The 18706-nt window shown below is 38.0% G+C and overlaps 1 protein-coding gene across 1 annotated transcript; it reads left to right on the top strand.

Moving 5' to 3' along the window:
* The first annotated feature begins 13974 nt into the window (after positions 1 to 13974).
* On the top strand, positions 13975 to 18436 carry LOC113767410 (zinc finger BED domain-containing protein RICESLEEPER 2-like). Its single transcript, XM_027311499.1, has 2 exons — positions 13975 to 15373; positions 18426 to 18436. The coding sequence occupies exons 1-2, from the start codon at positions 13975 to 13977 to the stop codon at positions 18434 to 18436; spliced, it is 1410 nt and encodes a 469-aa protein (XP_027167300.1).
* Positions 18437 to 18706: the final 270 nt, after the last annotated feature.

Raw genomic sequence — 18706 nt, forward strand, 5'->3', positions numbered from 1 at the left:
ACTCCTAGTGATACTAGTGGGGGATGCCCAAATCTCATTGGCCGACCTTGCAACTCGAGCCAACATGGGCACGGTCGAGAAGCTTTGTGAGCCATGAGAAACGTGTATAAGCTTGATCTAATGGAGAGATCTTGGTTGGCATACTTGAGTAGTATCACCTTAAATAAAAGACAAGCAGGCTCGGTACAGGGGTATGTAATGGTGATCGGGGAACGAGTAAGTGAAATTCTACGGATTATAACCTACCCGATTGACGGAGTGTCAACTTGTGGAGGTTCTGGATCGTGCAAGTGGAAAATAGTTCCTGAGAGCTCTTATATCCTTGAATTGTTTCTGTTTTTATTTTCTCACTTGAATTGTTATTTACTTGAATATTACTGTTTTACTTGTTAAATGGGATTGTTGCTTGGACAACGTGCTTGCATGTGTGTTTCTTGGCCTCACGAACAATCTCTTACCCCGTAGATTTGTTTTCCTTAACAGGTGGATTGGAAGATTATGAAAAGCCAACTAGGTTATGTTTTCTATTGGAAATATTGGTTGTAAATTTTTAGTCGACTTTTAATGGTTGTATTTTGGGATTTGATGTATCTTTTAAGAACCTGATATAAGATCTGGGAAATTGATGTACTTTGAACTTGTGGTGTAAGATTTAGATAGTCGGTTATGGAAGCAACTTTTCTTTATTAGACTTGTATTAATTGTTATGTACCGTTAAGCTTGAATTGAATTGTCTTGAGTCCTGGCGAGAGTTGGGCAGGCGTCCCGCGGATACCCTTTGGTTTGCCTTAGGGAGAAGTAGAGGCGTCACAGCAACAACATACATAATCAAAAGTGATATAGAGCCTAGTTCTAGTACTTATCCACTACAACTTCTTGTTAGAGATTATCTCAGTTCTTAATAACTTAGTATGACTAATTTAGATGAATAGTGAAATTAAAATGCCATGGATACAGTTTTTTAGTGCCTTTTCTATTGAATACGATAACAGCAAAAGAGATGGGTGATTGTGAAATAAAAAGCAATATGTCGCCAGGGTGAAGAGCATGTTTGACGGAGATAATGGCCCAAATCTTGTCGAAAGTTTCATACCAATGTAATAGGTTTTATAGCCGCATGTAAGAATTACTGTTGGTGTCGTGTCTTCATGTAGTCGAAGGTTAGCATATTGCGGAAGGACCTATTCACCAAAGAGCATCCATTGTTAGTTAGGTCACGAAAGAATGAAGCCCAGAAAAAATTGTATAGAGGAAAGTACTTACCAAGCTGTACTTAGAACAATGTGTATAAAACTGATAGAAAGAAACAAAGGATGCCCAATCGTGAAGCTTCCTTGTAGACACATTCTTATTAGCATTTTCAGTAGAATCAATGGTCCGGAGATTTCACTCTCCTTTGGAATCTACTTAGTGGGAACCTTTGGCAAAGGACATACACTCTGCCCAAACTGGCTGGAATACATTCATACTCCACCTCTTGAATTTCTTCATTCCATACATTTTCAAAGGCCTAGGGCTGCCCACTTTTAACTCCACACATACTCATGCATAAGGCACTCTCTCGGGTAGCAATTTGCTTATCAGTAGATAATGTTGTGCCAATGTAACTAGCAAACTTACTCTAGCCATCATCAGTAGAATAATTAAGCTTAAAATGCGAAAATCGAACCCACATAGGCACCGAATTAAACTCCTCATGTTTTAGATCCATTTCAAGACTTCATGGCCTCAAAAATAACATTTTATTGCCCATTGGCCATAAAGATTGCTCAAGAACCCGACCTTTGCTCCCTTCATTAGAGATAACGACAAACATACTATTCTTTAGAAAGTAGGCTTCAATCTGACTATAGTGCTTCCAGCGATTTTCCATAAATCGCTTAATTACTGAAAGCAGAACAGAAGAGCCTAAAGAAGACCTAACAACTGTGTATTGCCATTTACCCAGTCCCTCAGCAACATCCTTTGATGTAACAGTCACCATGTTCGTAGCAGGGGGATAAATTTTAATCACATACCACCATGTGTGGCACCCACAACTTGAGCTCAACATCGCATTGGTGCTTCCATAAGGATCCTATTCTTCTCCAAAAAGGACTCAGGAACATCAACAGCCTTAGATTTCAAAGAGGGAAATCTCCATCTCCATTAAGCACGACAGAGAGGCTACGTCCGGTGCTCAGATTGTTGGCAAACTAAATCAATTTATTTATATATTAGTTTTATTGGAGCTAGGTTTTTAGTCATTGTGTGATTTAGAAAATTATATTTTATTTGGTAATTTCTTATGCAAGTGAATCTTTCCTAGCAAGTTTGGTAGTATGAATAGGACATTATTTAGGATATTTTCTTGAGAGAGTTTAGAAAAATTTATAAGATTTTATTTTATGGTGTGACTTTTTCATTGTTTGAGATTTCAATAATATTATGAGTTGAGTTTATTTTCTTCACTCTCACATATATTTTGAGTGTTTGTTTTATCCCTTCAAATCTGTAACCCTGTACGCATTGATTATTATTAGAACCCTAAAATTTGGGTTCTATAATTGGTATCAGAGCTAGACTACGAGGCTAGTCTTGAACGTTTCAACTGTCAGAGAATTAAGCCATAAAAGTTGCCAAAAAGTATTCAATTAATTGAGTTAGACCACAAAATTAGTCCTGAAATGTGTAGTTGGTGAAAATTTTGACCATAAGATTGGTCCAAAAATTGTTAAACTGTTGCGGGTATGAAGACAGAGATTGGAGAGGAATCCTGTTAGATTTGTTGATTGTTGCGGGTTGTCAAATTGAAGGAATTGATTTGTCAATCAACCAAGAAGGCCAGGAAAACTTGACAGAAGGGAGATAGAAATTTATTCAGGTATGAATTGTTAAATAATGGCAGAATATTATAGAGATGTGATTGATGGTGAAAGTGTTGCCATATTGACTCCTATAAGCACAAATAGACATACATATTTTGGTTGGATTTAAACAGTGAAAAAATATATCAAACAATGTAATTTGGATGATATTCTTTGTTGGGTTGATGCAAGTGAGTTCGCAAAACATGTTTTCAAGAAGAAGGTACGATTATTCTTTTAAGTGATATATAAAACAATGGTAGAAAGTATTTACAAAACTTTTGTTCGTCACACTAAAATACCTTGGAGATATTGGAAGGATATTTACTATGTTTTGCAAACAATTGAGAGAAATTATGCTTTCAAATTGAAGTCTAGTTGTTGGTATTCATTTGTGGATTTTAAGAATGATATATTTGTTGATGATATAAGTGATATCGAAAATTTTGAATCAATTGACAGTTTTGATTTGCATACCTTATTTGGAGAAATTAAAAGCAATGAATTTATTGAAGAAAAACAATAGGGTAATTTGACAAAGGAAGAAGAAAATTTCAATTTGATAAGAGAGGAAGAAGATGAAATTGTTGTTGAAAATTCAATGGTTCGGACTTTTTTCAAAGTAATGGAAGAATGTTTGATTTGATTGATACGGATTTCATCGAAGTTCAAAAATATTTTGCTCCAAAAAAGTTGATTGATAGTATGAAAATTTTGGATGATTGTGGTAGTGGTTATTTAATTTTGGTAAGAAACAAATCTACGATTTTGTATTTTTGGGCACTTACATGGGTAGTAAATATGGTGATTCTGGTGATGATTGGTTTTGTATGAGTGAGTACTTTGATCAAGAATAAATTAATAAGAAATTCTTGGCAAAATACAAAGTGCATCTACTACCACGTATATAGATGATGTTAATAACTGGTAACAAGATAGAGTTACATGTCAGCTATACTATGATAGAGATTTGCATAGAAATTATTGTTCGAGATGGTGTTAGACATGTCTTAATAGAGAGTTTGATTTAAGAGAGGTAATGTTAACAAACTAAACCAAGCATAGAAGTATTTACTTATTTATTTATAAGTTTTATTGGAATTAGATTTTTAGTTGTTGTGTGATTTAGGAATTTGTATTTTATTTGATAATTTCTTGTGCAAGTGAATTCTTTCCTAACAAGTCTGATAGATTATAAATAGGATATTATTTAGGATGTTTTCTTAAGAGAGTCTCGAAGAGTTGGTAAGGTTTTCTATTGTGGTGTGACTTTGTTCATTGTTTGAGATTTCAATAATATTGTAAGTTGAATTTAATATTTTCTTCTCTCCTACATATATTTTGAATATTTATTTTATCCCTTCAATTCTGTTACCTACATGCATTGATTATTATTAGAACCTAAAATTTGGATTCTACATACATCAACTGAATTAACCCGTGGTGATTGAATTTCACTCTCATTTAGTTCAATCTTCGATCTAGCAGATAGGTTCAGCGAAGAGGAAGCCATAATCAGCACGAGAATGATGGCAGAAACAAGCAAAACACAATAGAGAAAAGGAAACAAAATTGATAACACTGAATCGGACACAACACAGAAGAAAAAACATGAAGAATTACACATCTTAAGGGAGAGAAATTATTTCAGTTGTCGATTTTCTTACGGGATCATCCTCATGATATAATTGTTATCCGGAATTAGAGGGAGCTGAAAGCTCAGTATGCTGATCTATTGCTTGCCGAAGAGCAGTTCTTTAAAGACAAGAGTCGAGCACAGTGGTTAAAAGTTGGATCAGAACACATCTTTTTTCCATAGGAAAGTTAAATCCCACATGGCAAATAATAGAATACTAAAGTTGCAGGATGATAACCGGGATCTTATCATTGATTATGGCATGGTGCAGGAACATGTTATTTCTTTCTATCAGAAACTGTTTAGTAGGCCAGATGATGCTACGCTGGATATCCGTGGTAAATTATCTCAAGTTGTACAAAAATCTTTGACTGAGCAGCAGCAAAGGATTCTTATGGCTTATATCTCAAATGAGAGAATCAAATATGCAGTCTTTTGTCCGAAAAATAGTAAGGCTCTAGGACCATATTGGTTCCCTGCTGAATTTTTAAAGATAACTAGGATATGGTAGGCCTTGATGTAAGATATTGTTTTGAGCATAACTGCATAACTATATGTATTTCCCCCTAAACAGAACAGCCATTTCTTTAGTTCCCAAAATTCCTAATGCTATGTGCATGAGGGAGTTTAGGCCTATATCATGTTGCAATTATCTGTCTGTACTCACTAATAGACTAAAATTATCCTTTCTGATCTTGTTAGTCTTTCATAATTTGCTTTTGTGAAAGGTAGGCAGATTGTTGAAAATGTTCTACTAATGCATATTTAGTGAGAGGATATACTAGGACTGGAGGCAAACCCAGGGCAGTCACTAAAGTGGATATTATGAAGGCATACGATATGCTTAGCTGGGAGTTCTTATATTTTTCTTTGGAAGTTCTTGGTTTTCCTGAGGTGTTCATAAACTGGGTTAAATGTTGTGTATCTACTGTGCATTTCTCCATTAATCTAAATGGCTCATTGATAGGATATTTTGGCAGTGAAGGGGGGCCCAGGCGAGGGGACCCAATTTCCCCTTATTTGTTCATCATTGCCATGGATATGTTTTCTTCTCCGTTTCATTGGAATATTTTGTAGGAAGGTTTTGATTGTCACCCAAAATGTCATCAGCTAGAGCTTTCTCACCTGGCTTTTGCTGAAGATTAATTTGTGGTGACTGCGACTACCTTTAACTCTATCAGAGTGATTCACAAGACCATGCAGGAGTTTGGTGAACTCTCTAGGTTGTGGCCTAACCTCCCGAAATCTCAGCCTTTTTTTTTTTTGGCAGGAGTGGGTGATCCTGTTAGATTGGAACTCGCTGCTATACTGGGCATTCCACAGGGAGAGTTGCCTGTGAAATATTTGGGGCTTCCGTTGATATCTTCCCGGCTTACACATAGAATGTCAGACTATTCTTCTTAGAATACAGAGCAAAATACGAAGTTGGGCTTCAAAATGCTTGAGTTAGGGGGTGTTGGGAAATGGGTACCAGTACAGGCACAAAATATCAGAGTTAGCCCAAGATAAATTTCTCTTTCCCAAGTACCAGTTAAAATAGGAATAAATCAAATCACCAAATAATAATACCAATAGTGATAATAAAAATGCAAAAAAAAATAAAGGCACAGGACACCAAGATTTTTACGTAAAAAACCCAAATTGGGAAAAACCACGGGACCTAGTCCAGTCAAAAAAATCTCCACTATTACAATAATGGGAATACACAGGTCTATCCGAAATATTCGGATGACAATAATATCACTAATACCAACCAAACCAATCTGCTACAAAATCACCCCCCAAAAATTACAACTGTCAAAGAAGTGAGTTTGGAAAGGTGTTACCAAACGAAGAGGAAATCTAAAATCTGAATCGGTAGATAAGTAGAGCTTGACAAGAGGATCGCGTGGGTAAAATTTTGTCTCAATCGGGTTTCGAATCGCCCTCCAATTAAGACCTTGAAGTCTCTCTCTCTAGCTTTTTCTCTCTCTTCGTCTCACTCAAAGGTGGCGGCTGGCCTTTTTTGTCTCTTTCTCGCACGAGGACCGAAGCTTGAATTCTCATCTTGCGGCTGCTTCTGCTTTTTATTTAAAGCTTGAGAAGCCCTCAAGCTTTTGCATAAGTGGGTTGGCCCACAAATGGGCTGGCCCACTCCCAACAATCTCCTCCTCCAGCTCATTTGGGGGGTTCCACCAAACCTGCTTCTTGTCTGCAAAACAAGAGTTTCTCTTTAGGCAATGCCTTAGTAAACATGTCAGCACCATTATTATCTGTATGCACCTTCTCAAGTGTCAACAACTTGGAATCTAGTACTTCCCGAATCCAATGATACCTCACATCAATGTGTTTGGATCGAGAGTGAAATGTAGAGTTTTTACACAAATGAATAGCGCTCTGACTGTCACAGTAAAGACTATACTTGTCTTGTTTCATACCCAACTCCTAAAGGAATTTCTGCAACCAAAGAGTTTCCTTGCATGCTTCAGTAGTTGCAATATACTCTGCCTCCATACTAGAAAGGGCGATACATTTTTGTAACTTACTTTGCCATGATACTGCTCCCCCTGCAAAAATCATCAAGTACCCAGATGTGGACTTCCTATTATCAAGATTACCTGCCATGTCTGCATCAGTGTATCCATCTAGCATAGTTTTACCATTGCCGAAATATAGACACAATCTAGGAGTTTCCTTGAGATACCTGAGAATCCATTTGACAGCATTCCAATGCTCCTTATCAGGATTAGAGAGATACCGACTGACCACTCCAATTGCATGAGCAATATCCGGCCTGGTGCAAACCATAACATACATCAAACTACCAACAGCCGAAGCATAAGGAACCTTTTTCATGTCTTCTTTATCTTTCTTACTTGTAGGACACTGTTTGATATTCAACTTAAAGTGACCTGCAAGTGGAGTTGAGACTTCCTTAGCCTTGCTCATGTTAAACCTGTTGAGTACTTTCTCAATGTATTTTTCTTGAGACAACCAGAGCTTCCCATTTTGCCTGTCACGTGAGATTTTCATCCCCAGTATCTGTCTAGCCGGACCCAAATCCTTCATTGCAAATGATTTACTTAACTCCTTTTTCAACCTGTCAATCTTCACAGTATCACGACCAACAATCAACATGTCATCAACATATAGCAAGAGAATAACAAAATCACCATCTGAAAAAATTTTCACATAAACACAGTGATCAGATGTAGTTCTGTGGTACTCATGATCTGTCCTGAAGGAGTCAAACTTCTTATACCACTGTCTCGGTGCCTGTTTTAATCCATACAAACTCTTCTTGAGACGGCATACAAGATTTTCCTTATCACTTTCTTTGAACCCCTCCGGTTGCTCCATATAAATCTCCTCTTCCAAGTCGCCATGCAGGAAGGCTATCTTCACATCAAGTTGTTCGATCTCCAAATTCAAATTGGTAGCAATACCAAGAACAACTCGAATTGATAACATTTTTATCACAGGAGAAAAAATTTCTTCAAAGTCTTCGCCCTTCTTTTGGCTAAATCCCTTCACAACCAATCTTGCTTTGTACTTTGATTGTGAGCTGTGCTCCTGAGTCTTCAACCTGTAAACCCATTTGTTCTTCAGAACTCTCTTACCCTTAGGTAATTTCACTAAATCATAAGTATGATTCTCATGTAGGGACACCATTTCCTCTTGCATGGCTCGCAACCAATCTTCTTTGTTCTCATGCTCTAAAGCCTCACAGTATGACTCAGGCTCTCCTCCATTTGTTAACAACACATATTCATGAGGATTATATCTGCTAGAAGGTCTTCTCTCTCTGGTAGATCTTCTAAACTCTTTTTGTGGTAGTGGTGGTGGTGTAGGTGGTGCCTCATGCTCAGGTTCATCACCAGTAGGATTATCATCATCATTGACATCCTCTCTCTGCTCTGTCTCAGCTCCCCCTTGATTAAAATCAACAGATACTGGAATTGGATCTGGATCTGAATTTGAACTAGCAGAAATGTCATCTGAAGATTTTGAATTATTACCTTTATCAATGTCCTCAATGGTTTGATCTTCAAAGAAGACAACATCTCTACTCCTGATCACCTTCTTCTCAATAGAATCATATAACCTATAACCAAAATCTTCATGTCCATAACCCAAGAAGATACACTGCTTTGATTTTACATCACGTTTTGACCTTTCATCTTTGGGAATATGAACAAATGCCCTACAACCAAAAACTCTCAAGTGTTTAAAGGACACATCTTTTTCCGTCCATACCCTCTCTGGAATATCACCATCTAGAGGAACTGATGGGAAAAGATTGATCAAATCGACTGCAGTCCTCATTGCCTCACCCCAAAAGGATTTTGGTAGTTTAGCATTAGAGAGCATACATTTGACCCGCTCAGTGATGGATCTGTTCATCCTCTCTGCTATTCCATTCTCTTGAGGAGTTTTTGGCACAGTCTTCTCCAATCTGATCCCATGGGACTTGCAATAGATTTCAAATGATCCTCTGTACTCACCACCATTATTAGCACGTACACACTTTAACCGCTTACCAGTTTCTCTTTCAACTTTGCTATGAAAGTGTTTAAACACATCCAAAACCTGATCTTTGGATTTCAAAGCAAAACACCAAACCTTTCTAACAAAGTCATCAATAAAAGTTACAAAATAAACAGCACCACCAAGAGACTTATCTTTCATATAGCAAACATCAGTGCGCACCAATTCTAAAGGATTCAATTTTCTAGATGGAAGAAAATTTTTGAATGCAACTCTGTGTTGTTTCCCATAAATGCAGTCAACACAAGGTTTAAGTGCATTACCTCTAATTTCAGGTAGGAGTTGTTTGCGAACAAGTGTCTGAATTCCCTTTTCACCCATGTGTCCAAGTTGCCTATGCCAAAGATCAATTGAGGAATCACGAACTGCGTTCACTTCTCCCTTCCTAAACTTGGTTTGTATCACGTAGAGGATACTGTGCTTCTTTTCTCTGGCAACAACGAGATTTCCTTTGCTGAGTTTCCATTTGCCTCCACCTTGCGAGCTATAATAGTCCTCATCGTCAAGTTTTCCTGTAGAGATAAGATTAAGTTAAATATCAAGAACATGTCGAACATTTCTCAATATCAGTTGGCACCCGGTATCTGTGTCCAAGTATATATCTCCCATGCCAATAACTTTGCATGAGACCTCATTTTCCATCCTAACACATCCGAAATCTCCTTCGGTGTAGGTTGAGAAGAAATACCTATGAGGAGTAATATGGTAGGATGCACCTGAATCAACTACCCAATCACTGTCATAATGAATAATATTCACCTGACCATCATCACAGAACACAAACATTTCATCATGAGCTGCCACAACTGCTGTAGTGTCCTCGTCATCTTTTTCCTTCACCTTACCCTTTTTCTCAGTCTGATCCCGTTTTAGGATTCTGCACTTCTTCATATAATGTCCATTTTTTTTATAATAATAGCATGCAACATTTTTTCGCGACTCAGACCTGTCTCTGGATTTGTCATTCCTGTTGTGGGGTCCTCTACTTTTGCTTCTCCCTCTTCTTTCTTTCTTTTCTGTCACCAGGGCCTGGGACTCATAGACAATTCCTTGTTCCTTCCTTCTGAACTCTTCATTCATCACGGTCTCTTTTGCAATAGCCATGTTCAACACACCATTCGGAGCTGAATTACTGATGGAGACCACCATGGTTTCCCAACTATCCGGTAGTGAACTGAATAATAATAAAGCCTGCACTTCATCATCCAGATTCATATTTAATGTAGTTGTCTGGTTTATCAATCTCTGAAAATTACTCAAGTGTTCAGTCATATCTTCCCCATCCATATATCTCATTCGAGTAATCTGCTTCAGACAACTAACTTTGTTCAAACCGGTCTTCCTTTCATACATACTCTCAAGTTTTTTTCATAATATATCAGCTCTGGTGTCATTAGAAAAATGTTGAAAAATACTTTGACCAATCCATTTTCTAATATTACCAACAGTTTTCCTGTACATATTAGCCCATTTTTCATCACTCATATCACTGGGTCTGCCTTTATCCCCTAAAATAGGTTCAAACAATCTCTATAATACAGGTAGTCTTCCATTCTAGACTTCCAAATCGAATAATTAGTAGCATTCAATTTTATCACGCAACCACTATCCGAATAATCTATTTTTAACAGGTACAATTGAGTAGCCTAATCTGACTGCTCTGATACCACTTGTTGGGAAAGGGGTACCAGTACAGGCACAAAATATCAGAGTTAGCCCAGGATAAATTTCTCTTTCCCAAGTACCAGTTAAAATAGGAATAAACCAAATCACCAAGTAATAATACCAATAGTGATAATAAAAATGGAAGGAAAAATAAAGGCACAGGACACCAAGATTTTTACATGGAAAATCCAAATTGGGAAAAACCACGGGACCTAGTCCAGTCAAAAAATCTCCACTATTACAATAATGGGAATACACAGGTCTATCCGAAATATTCAGATGACAATAATATCACCAATACCAACCAAGCCAATCTGCTACAAAATCACCCCCCAAAAATTATAACTGTCAAAGAAGTGAGTTTGGAAAGGTGTTACCAAACGAAGAGAAAATCCGAAATTTGAATCGGTAGATAAGTAGAGCTTGACAAGAGGATCGCGTGGGTAAAATTTCGTTTCAATCGGGTTTCGAATCGCCCTCCAATTAAGACCTTGAAGTCTCTCTCTCTAGCCTTTTCTCTCTCTTTGTCTCACTCAAAGGTGGCGGCTGGCCTTTTTTTTCTCTTTCTCGCACGAGGACCGAAGCTTGAATTCTCATTTTGCGGCTGCTTCTGCTTTTTATTTAAAGCTTGAGAAGCCCTCAAGCTTTTGCATAAGTGGGTTGGCCCACAAATGGGCTGGCCCACTCCCAACAGGGGGCAGGATACAACTTATAAAATCTATGCTAAATGGTGTTTTCTTATATTGGGTGCAGGCTTTTATCCTTCCTAAGTAGAGCTGTTAATCGAACCGGGCAGCTCGCGAGCCGAGCTCGACCCGGCTCAATAAGAGCTCGGCTCGGCTCGTTAACAGAGAGAAACGAGCCGAGCTCGAGCTCTCATAGGTACTCGTTTAATATACGAACCGAGCAGGGCTCGACTCGTTTAAGCCCGGTAGGCTCGAAAAATAAGGACATTTTCGTCATTTCCACGTGTATGTGGTAATCTAGTCAAAGGCATCTCTTGTCCGTCTGTAGCCCTAATTCATGCTTTCCTCCTTCAGTCCTTTGGTCTTTCGTTTTCTCCTCCCACAGCCGTCACCCCGCAGCCTCCATTCTCACACCACCGCACGCCGCATCCCTCAACCTCCATTCTCACGCCGCATCCCTCAGCCTCCATTCTCACCGCCAAGCGCCATCCCTAATTTTTGATTTCCCCTTTCTGTCATCTCTTTCCCGTTCCACAGCTGCAGCCACCATACGGAGCAGCGCCATACGGAGCCATCTCGGTAGAGCCAGCCGCCAGGGGCCTCTACCATACCCCGATTCACTGCATTCTGGTAAGTAGCCTTGATGGTTTTTTATCGTAGCCTTGATGTTTTGATAATTATTTGCCGTGGTTGATTTCTGTTCACATGTTTACTGTGTCACTGAGTGAGAGCCGTTGAAATAGGCCATACCCCAGTAAAAAATTTTCGCCATAGTGCCTATCTTGATCTCTGGAGTAGTGTTTGTTGCAGGGAAAAATGTGAGAAAGTAAAGAAAAATTAGTTATTTTTTCTTTCATATACGCTTGTTTACTAGGAAAATCAAAAACATTTCTTGCACTTTCGCTCACTTTCCTACATTTTATATCTTGCAAAATCTGCAAGATTTCAGGACTTTGTATACTGATCCATTATATTATATTTTTAAAGTCTTAGCAACTGCCAGCCACGGAGACCGCACGAGTATGCATTTTGCAGATTTATTGTGATTTTGCTTGTAGTTTTTTCTTCATTATCACTTACTAACAAAGCCAAAGGCTTCCCATGGGATTTTTTTTTTTAAGAAAATAAAAAAGATTGGGACTTTGCATAGAACAAGGCAGCAAAGAAAACAACAAATACTTCTGGAACTCGATTATTGTGACGGGTGTAGACATACTTCTGGAACCTTAAATCACTTGCCCAAATTGTTGTTTTGAAACTGGTGATGGTTAAATATCCAGCCATGGCAGATGGATTTTTATGCAGCAAATTGACTATTAGAAGCCTTTTTATTATGATTAATTATGGCCTTAGCATGTGAATAAATGTCTACCATCCATCTTGGATAGTTGAACAGATAGGTTCTTTCAACATTTGATTGGCGCCTCGCGCCTGGATTATTCTCTGCCCTTTTCAATTTTACTCCTTAAAAAAGGAAGATTCATTTGTCATTTGTCAATTCAGAATCTGAGGAATAATTCGATTAGCAAATATTTTTTAATCCTTGACCCTAATATTATTTTATCTTTATCACTTTCTTGTGGGTTATTTATACATTTATCACTTTCTTGTGGGTTCCAATTCAAGATCCCTTACTTGACCCTTTAACTTACCATCTATCAACTCCACAGGTCAGAAAGAAAGAGACAACCTTCAACCTGGGAACTTCACACATATTAAGAGTTCTTGAGCTGATGAATTGACATTTCTTAGATGGATATATCATTTCTTTCCTTGTTTAATATAAATGTCTACTAGAAATGCCACTATACTGTCCTTTCATTACTGTCCCCATGCACAAACTAATTGGAACTATGGATTCAGTATTTCCCTGGAATTCATCACTGTCCCTTGTTTGGATTGCCATTTTAAGAGTTTTTAAGAGCTTTTCTCTGTTATTTCATTAATCTGAATGTAAGCTTGAGAATTGAGATAGGAACAAGTTAAAGAAATGTTAAAATTAGCTTGAAGTGGGCATTATTTTTTGAAATCTGTTTTATTACTTTTGTACCTTATTTCTTAGAAATGTTATTCTAAATTTCTGTTTTAACTAATCAGAATCTGTATTGGTTATTAAATGTTTTTTATTAAGGAATGTACAACTCATTTCAAGGTTCATCATCAAGTCCTGCGATGGAGCAAAATAATGAAAACGTGGAACAATTGAATTACAACGAAGAAAGAGCTGATGAAATGAGTGAAGAAGAAATAGAAATAATAGAAGATGATGGCAATGAAGGAGGACAACAAGTAGATGGAGATGGAGGAGCTGGTCCTTTTGAGAAAAAGCAAAGGAAGAAGAAATCCAGCATATGGGATGAAATGACTGAAGTAGTGCTAGATAATGGGACGGTCAAAGTGAAGTGCAACCATTGCAAGGAGTTTTCACCAAGAGTACAACCGGAGCCACATCTCAGCACAAGAGACACCTGACTTCTTGCCTCCAAAGAAAGATGGCCATTGGGGAGCAAAGCAAACAAAAGCAACAAGTGCTTTCATTCACCGAAGGTGGACCATCACTTCCATCACAAATTTCTCGTATGATCATGCCAAGGTAAGAGAGCTTGCGTCACACATGATTCTTGCACATGAGTACCCATTTTCTATGATGGAGCATGTAGTTTTCAACAAATTCATGAAAGCAGTTTCTCCGTTTTATAAAAAGATTAATCGGCAGACTGTTAAGGAAGATTGTATGAGTACTTATACAATTGAAAAAAGGAAGCTGAAATCATTGTTGAAAGGTCCTGGTAGGATTAGTATTACAACTGATTTGTGGAAATCTGGTCAAAAAATTCAATATATGGTTGTGACTGGTCATTTTATTGATTCTGATTGGGTGCTTCAAAAACGTGTGTTGAATTTTTGCAATGTTCCTCCTCCTCATACTGGAGTTATTATAGCTGATGCTCTAAGTAAGTGCTTCATTGATTGGGGGATTGAGAATAAGGTTTCTAGCATAACTGTTGATAATGCTTCATACAATGATGTGTGCATTAGGAGACTTAGAGAGGATTTTTCTCTAAGAAAGAGATTAAGTATTGGAGGAAAAATTTTTCATGTTAGATGTTGTGCACATATACTTAATCTCTTAGTGCAAGATGGTCTTGGTCAACTTGGTGGTGTGATTGATGTTGTTAGAGAAGGGATAAAATACTTGAACAATTCAGAATCTAGGCTTCTTGAATTTGCCAAAATTAAAAAACAGCTTCAGTTGCCCTCTAGAAAACTAATTTTGGACTGTCCAACAAGGTGGAATAGCACCTATTTGATGTTAGCTTCAGGTTTAGAGTTCAAGGATGTCTTTCCAAGATATGCAGACATAGACCCTGGATTTCACTATGTTCCTACTGATTTTGAGTGGATGAAAGTGGAAGAAGTGTGCAAATTTCTAGGAATATTTCATGAAATCACTGATATGATTTCCGGGACTGAGTATCCAACATCTAACATTTTTCTTGTGGAGCTCTATAGGATTAAAGAGCTTTTAAATGAAAAAGCTCTTGATCCTTTTGAGCATATTCGGGCAATGGCTGGAAGTATGTCTGCTAAATTTGATAAGTATTGGGGGGAAAGTAATGTGCTGCTATCTTTGGGTGCAATTTTGGATCCGAGATACAAAATGTTCCTTATTAATCATGCTTTTCCGGTGATTTATGGTGAGGATGCAGCTCCTAGATTCATGGCTGAGATTAGAGACATTCTTTATGAGCTTTACAATGAATATGTTGATTGTCATGTTGTTTCCCATTCTGAACAACAGAGGCAGGTTGTAAAAAGGAGACAAAATGAAGGTTCTACTTCTTCTAGTAAGAAACAGAAAATGACTGCACCCGCCGTTTTAACTGGCAAAGAAAAGTTTCACATGCATGTGAGTGAAATTGATAGGGCTTCACCAGAAAAATCAGATTTAGATGTTTATTTAGAGGAAAGTAGGTATGCTTGTGATGCAAGGGCAAATCTGGATGTTTTGGGTTGGTGGAAAGGAGAAAGATTGAGATTTTATGAGGACCCGAAAATTTTCCGAATTTCTAGGCTTTATTTTATTGAATTGCACACTTTTATACCTTTTCTTTATTAGAAAATTCCCCAGATAATTTTTATGAGCAAAATATAGTTTTTAAATTATTTTTCTAGTATAAGTTAGTTCATGTGAAATTAAAAGTGTATATCCACACAATCATATTCATATTAAAACAGAAAAATCCCCAATAATTACAAAACTTCATCAATTCAACCAAAAATCACAATATAATCCATAAAGTTGCATCTTATATCACCACTAAGCATAAATTAAGCATCATTAGAGGGAGGAGAGTGGTTCTTCATAACTCACCTTAGAAACAAGAGAGAGAGAGCAACAAGTCCTCTTAGCTTTCCAAACAACTCTACCAAACCCCACACAAACACTCACTTAAGGTTTTCTATGCAACAAAAGTAAGATTAAGTGGTTGTTTTGATGATTTGGAGCAAGATGGAATCAAGAACTTGGAGAGTTTCCTTCTTTCTTCTTGAGAGAGAGGGCCGGCCAAGATGAAGAGAAAAATGGTGATTTTTTGGTGATTTTTGTGATTTATTTGGTCAATTGGACAAAAGGTGAATAGTGGTCTTACTTAAGACCAAATCCCATGGTGACACTTGTCACCTTCATTAATGCTTGCCTAACTTTTGTCTCTCTTATACCAATCCACTTAACATCCTCTACTTATCTCTTAACACCCGGTAAATTAAATCCAGTATCCAAAATTTAACCTAGTAGACCGAATTTTTCCAAACTTTTCGCACTAGTGGGTGTGTAAAGGACCTGGGAGGTGGAAAAAGTGGATAATTGCAATCAATTTCTGTTTTGGAAGAAATTTTGGAAAGTTAGGGTTTATGAAATTACATTCTGCCCGATTTTGTAGCTCATAGTTAGCGGCCGAATTAGCCTTGGATTAAAACATAAAAGTTGTAGGGAATGATATTTTAGAGGTGCCTGAAAAATTTCAGGTCAATCGGAGTAGCGTAGCTTGAGAAAAGTCAAAATTACCCTTGCTGTCCTGGTTTTACCCGAATTTGGGAATTGCTTCTGTAATTGGTTATTTTGGTAAGGAATGATTCCGAATTGGTTGTTGAGGCCTTCTGATAAAATGTATCCCTGTTTCTTAACTTTCAGATGGCTTTGGAATTTATGGATTTGGACTTATGTAGGCTGTTTGATGATGTTTGTACTAGAATGCGTTCTGTGAATCTGGTTTTGCGGTTCTGGTATAGTAGATTGCATTTTTGACCTAGTTACACTCGAAACTGGGTTGAGTGACCTTCTGTAATATTGTAGCCCTATCTCTTAGCTTCGAAACGGTGCATCTTGGACCTTCATCCGATAATTGTAGTTCCTTTGGTGCCATTACCGTAAAATGAGGTCAAAAACTATTTTTTTCAGGGCTAAAGCTAATGTCATTTCCGGATTTTCTGGTTTCCCCTAATGCTTGTATATGCTTATGGAACCCTATTTCAGTAGTATTTGGCATTAGTTTATGACTTGTAATCGAGTCTTATTGTGCTTATTGGAATATTTTAGGGCTTGACTTTCCTTTCCGGTCATTTTCCTAGGTAAATGACTTGAATGATTTTAAGCCTTTTGAGCTTGGTTTTGCTCGATAAACGGTAATGTGTTCTCTTGTTCAATCTTAGGTTTCACTGGTGACTAAGGGTAATATCCGGAAGGATATTTTGCACGTTATTTTGCATAACTAGGTGAGTGTTCCTTGTTTGCTATATTCCTTGACTTATTGGCTTGTTATTATTGATTGATAATGTGTTAAGTGCTTTCAATGATTGTTAAAACGAGTTTTCTAGGCGAGTGTGTACTTTATCGCACTCGACCTAAATAAATGTGAAAGTTTCAATGATTAATGATTAAATGCTAGTTGCGCATGAATGTAAGACGTTTGGCTGAATTGGGCCCTGCCCTTCGTTACCGATCGACTCGAGCCAGAAGCGGACTCGGTCGGGCGATATGGTGATCCTGGGTGAATTTGGTATACTCGAGTATTACCTTGTAGTCCGGCCACGTCCGGATGGGTGGAGTCCGGCCAATGTCCGGATGGGTGGAGTCCGGTCAACGTCCGGAAAAGGGATGAACGAACAAAAGGATGAACGAGGGATTCTACTTACAAAAAATGTATTTTTAAACGATTGGAGGAATAAGGGGAAAAGTCAGGGGAACGAACGACCAAACAAATAGCTCCATGTGGGTCGTATCCTTTTAATGAATGTTACTATCGCTTTCCATTGAAAATGTTTCTTGAATTATTGATATTCCATGTTTAATGTATTGAATTGATTGTTCGATTATCTGTTCGGAACCTCACTGAGCTTTTAGCTCACCCTTTTAGTTTTGTTTTCCTTAACAGGGGACGGCGAGCAGAATGAGAGCATAGACTAGCCAGTCTAGTTCTTTTGTTTCTTTTGTAGTGGTTCTCGCCTAGTGCTTGGCACGGACTGGACGTATGAAGGATTGAGAACCTTTGTATATTCGATCTTTACACGCCCGTTTGGGGATGACAATGTATATAAGTTTCGCTTTAAGTTTTGGATCGTTGCCCTATTTATTCTTGTGATTTATTCAGATTTTAAGTGAGGACTGTGGTGAACGACTGAATCTCGGCGAGAGCTGGGCAGGCGACCCGCCGAACCCTTTGGTTTGCCTTAGGGGGTGGTGGGGCCGTCACAGGTGGTATCAGAGCCTGCTTCGCGTGGTCTCTGCGCGGCGTGAGCCTGGACTAAGTGGTGAATGAGTATAAAGGACTAAGTGCTCATTTGAGCATAAGTTATGAATTGTGAATGTTATAGGCCTTAAATCTCTCTCATGGTATCTGAGGACCATAGATAGGTATGTCAGGTAGGAATTCCGATTGTAGATAGTTTACTCTTGGGACTGCAGCTCGAGATGTGAATTATCTTATTTCGGATTCTCGTGCCTGAGTACTTTAGAGTTGCGGCGCTGCTAAGTGCTTAAGACTTGCATTTTTGGAACATGAACAGGCTTTTTCTGACTAGAATGAGCACAAGAGGTCAGAGACATCTAGTTTGGATAGTAAGTGACGTGAGAGACCGGACGGGCTGATACTGGGACGACTTCACCTTTTCCTTCTGATTTACCTGTATATTGTTACTACATGACGTTAGTACACCTGTGTGTACATGGTTATCTATCCAACTTGATATGTATTTGTGTATTTGCTTATCCGTCTTCTTGCTATGGCGTGTTATGTGCGTATATATTTATTTGTGTATTTGGAATGCTAGAATTTGTTACTGTAGTC

This window comes from Coffea eugenioides, chromosome 1 (assembly GCF_003713205.1).
Source record: "Coffea eugenioides isolate CCC68of chromosome 1, Ceug_1.0, whole genome shotgun sequence".
NCBI classification, from domain to species: Eukaryota; Viridiplantae; Streptophyta; class Magnoliopsida; order Gentianales; family Rubiaceae; genus Coffea; species Coffea eugenioides.

Coding starts and splice junctions, on each gene's coding strand:
- LOC113767410 (XM_027311499.1), top strand. CDS start 13,975: ATGATTCTTGCACATGAGTACCCATTTTCTATGATGGAGCATGTAGTT.